Source organism: Haliotis rubra, unplaced genomic scaffold (assembly GCF_003918875.1).
Source record: "Haliotis rubra isolate DU_JTF1 unplaced genomic scaffold, ASM391887v1 Scf1275, whole genome shotgun sequence".
NCBI classification, from domain to species: domain Eukaryota; kingdom Metazoa; phylum Mollusca; class Gastropoda; order Lepetellida; family Haliotidae; genus Haliotis; species Haliotis rubra.
The window spans coordinates 103,509-105,840 of record NW_025765198.1 but is presented as its reverse complement, the minus strand read 5'-3'; the positions used below and the strand labels follow the sequence as shown (position 1 = coordinate 105,840).

The window sequence follows — 2,332 nt, the reverse complement described above, 5'->3', positions numbered from 1 at the left end:
CTGTTATTTAGAAACGAGATATGAATTGAGGTAGTCTACCCTCAATCCAAACTCGTGTAAATCTTTTAGGATACCATGTTTCCATGTTGTATCATATGCTTTTTCTAAGTCGAAAAAGATAGATACTGCATGTTGTTTGTTGACAATGGAGTTTTTGATGAATGCTTCCAGACGCACCAGATGGTCAATGGTACTTCGTTTTTTTCGGAAACCACATTGGAGGTCACTGAGGAGGTTATTGGTCTCCAAGTACCAGATTAATCGATTGTTGACCATGCGCTCCATGGTTTTGCAAACACAGCTAGTTAGTGATATAGGACGGTAGTTTGAGGGATCAGTATGGTTGTTACGCAGCAGTGGAAGACTTAAAAATAACTCAACAATTTTTAAAGTTCATTGTAAGTTTACTTATAGAAACATGAACCAACGAAATATTTCAACGGCACTATATACAGCAATATGTCCTAATTTGACATAACACGGCACGGTCCTTATGTGACCACCGAAACCATCATATGGTCCAATTGAAAGTCCTTATTTGACTTCTTACTATTATGCCCTGATTTGGCACAAAAAGAGACAGTCGCCGACAGTGTGGCTGCTCTATCGAAAACCAAAAACGAACTGCCTAGTTCAGTGACAAGTATACACTGTCGCAAGCTTTTGCGCAATTCTGCACGTGGTTCACGCACGGCTATCCAGCTCTTTTGAAGTGGTGCGTTCGTGCGAATGTTTGGGTTTGTTCGGACCTTCTGTCCATTCCCCCCACTATGATAACTTCGTGTCTGTCATAATTCTACAACATTCATTACAATGTAATTCAAACAACAAATATTCACATTTCACATGTTCTGAACCTGAAAAATAAAAAAAATGTCAGTTCAAAGTTCACACTCATTCTTAAAAGAAACACCATGAGTCCTCTCTGAAAATAAAATTCACACATGTTCACATGAAATCAAATCCTTGAAACGCACATATGTTCCTGTGAATGTTAATGAAATGTCTAATATACATACAATATTGTCCTTTCTGTTCCTCTTCTCTATTCAGTCCTTTTCTCTGTTCCATCCTCTGTTTTCGATCCTGTTGTCTGTTCTGTTCCATCCTGTTGTCTGTTCTGTTCCATCCTGTTGTCTGTTCTGTTCCATCCGGTTGTCTGCTTTGTTCCATCTGTCCATTCCAAAGGACATACTTTTGTAACTGGTCTAGTAACTATGGCTTTGTCTGTTTTAATGTCCACAACTCTCACGTGGCCATCTGTTCCTGGATATGTCCTTGTGATGATCCCAAGCTTCCAACTTCCTCGAGGTGCTTCTGGTGATATAATGGTAACCACATCATCCACTTGTAGATCACGGCTGGGTGAAAACCATTTCCTTCTTGTCTGTAATGATGGCAACCACTCCTTCATCCAGCGCCTCCAGACATGACGCACAAGGTCCTGTACTCTTCTCCACCTCTTCATCGGACTGTAAGCCGTGACATCCACAGAATCCGGAGCAAATACCCCCCCACTTTGACCATGTAAAAAATGATTTGGTGTCAAAGGCACGTCATTATGTGGCTGAGCACTTTGATATGTCAAAGGGCGGGAGTTTATTAGACCTTCAGCACCAACAAACGCTGTCACCAGCTCCTCATCTGTTATATCTCCAGATCCCAGAATGGCATATATTGCTCGCTTGGCAGCCTTAATCATTGACTCAAACACTCCACCGAAGTTGGGAGCATGAGGAGGATTTAACTTCCAGATCACCCCTCTATTGGCCAATGATGACTTAACTTTGTCTGTATCCAGTTGAGCAACAAGCTGTTTCAGTTCATTTGCAGCGCCAATGAAATTTGTGCCATTATCTGAAAGAATTTCTTTGGGTAACCCTCGTCTACTAGCCATCCTGTAGAACGCATTAAGAAAGGAGTCACTGTCCAATGCATACGACATCTCCAAATGTACTGCTCTTTGTTGCTAAGCAAGTGAAGAGGCACAAATAGCGTTTTTTGCCTCGACTTTCCACGTCCCTGAATTGTAAGAAATGGCCCAGCATAGTCAACACCTGTCTGCTCAAAAGCTCTAAGCGAGTACCTCAAACGCATCTTTGGCAGTGGCGCCATTATTTGAGCTGTTGGTTTTGCCTTTTGTCGGCGACAATGTGAACATTCCCGTTCCCATTCGCGGATCTCCTCACGACCAGCAATTATCCAAAAACGAGATGACAAAACAGCAAGCATGTGATTTGTACCAATAACATGATTGCCGTCCTCATGATGTTTCTTAACAATCAACTTAGTCACCCAGTGTTTTCTAGGCAAAATGATTGGGAACTTTGTT

At 41.9% G+C, this 2,332-nt stretch overlaps 1 protein-coding gene across 1 annotated transcript; it reads right to left on the bottom strand.

Moving 5' to 3' along the window:
- Positions 1-1,045: 1,045 nt before the first annotated feature.
- Positions 1,046-1,945, bottom strand: LOC124266722. The gene has a single exon (XM_046701515.1). The coding sequence runs from the start codon at positions 1,943-1,945 to the stop codon at positions 1,046-1,048; it is 900 nt and encodes a 299-aa protein (XP_046557471.1).
- Positions 1,946-2,332: the final 387 nt, after the last annotated feature.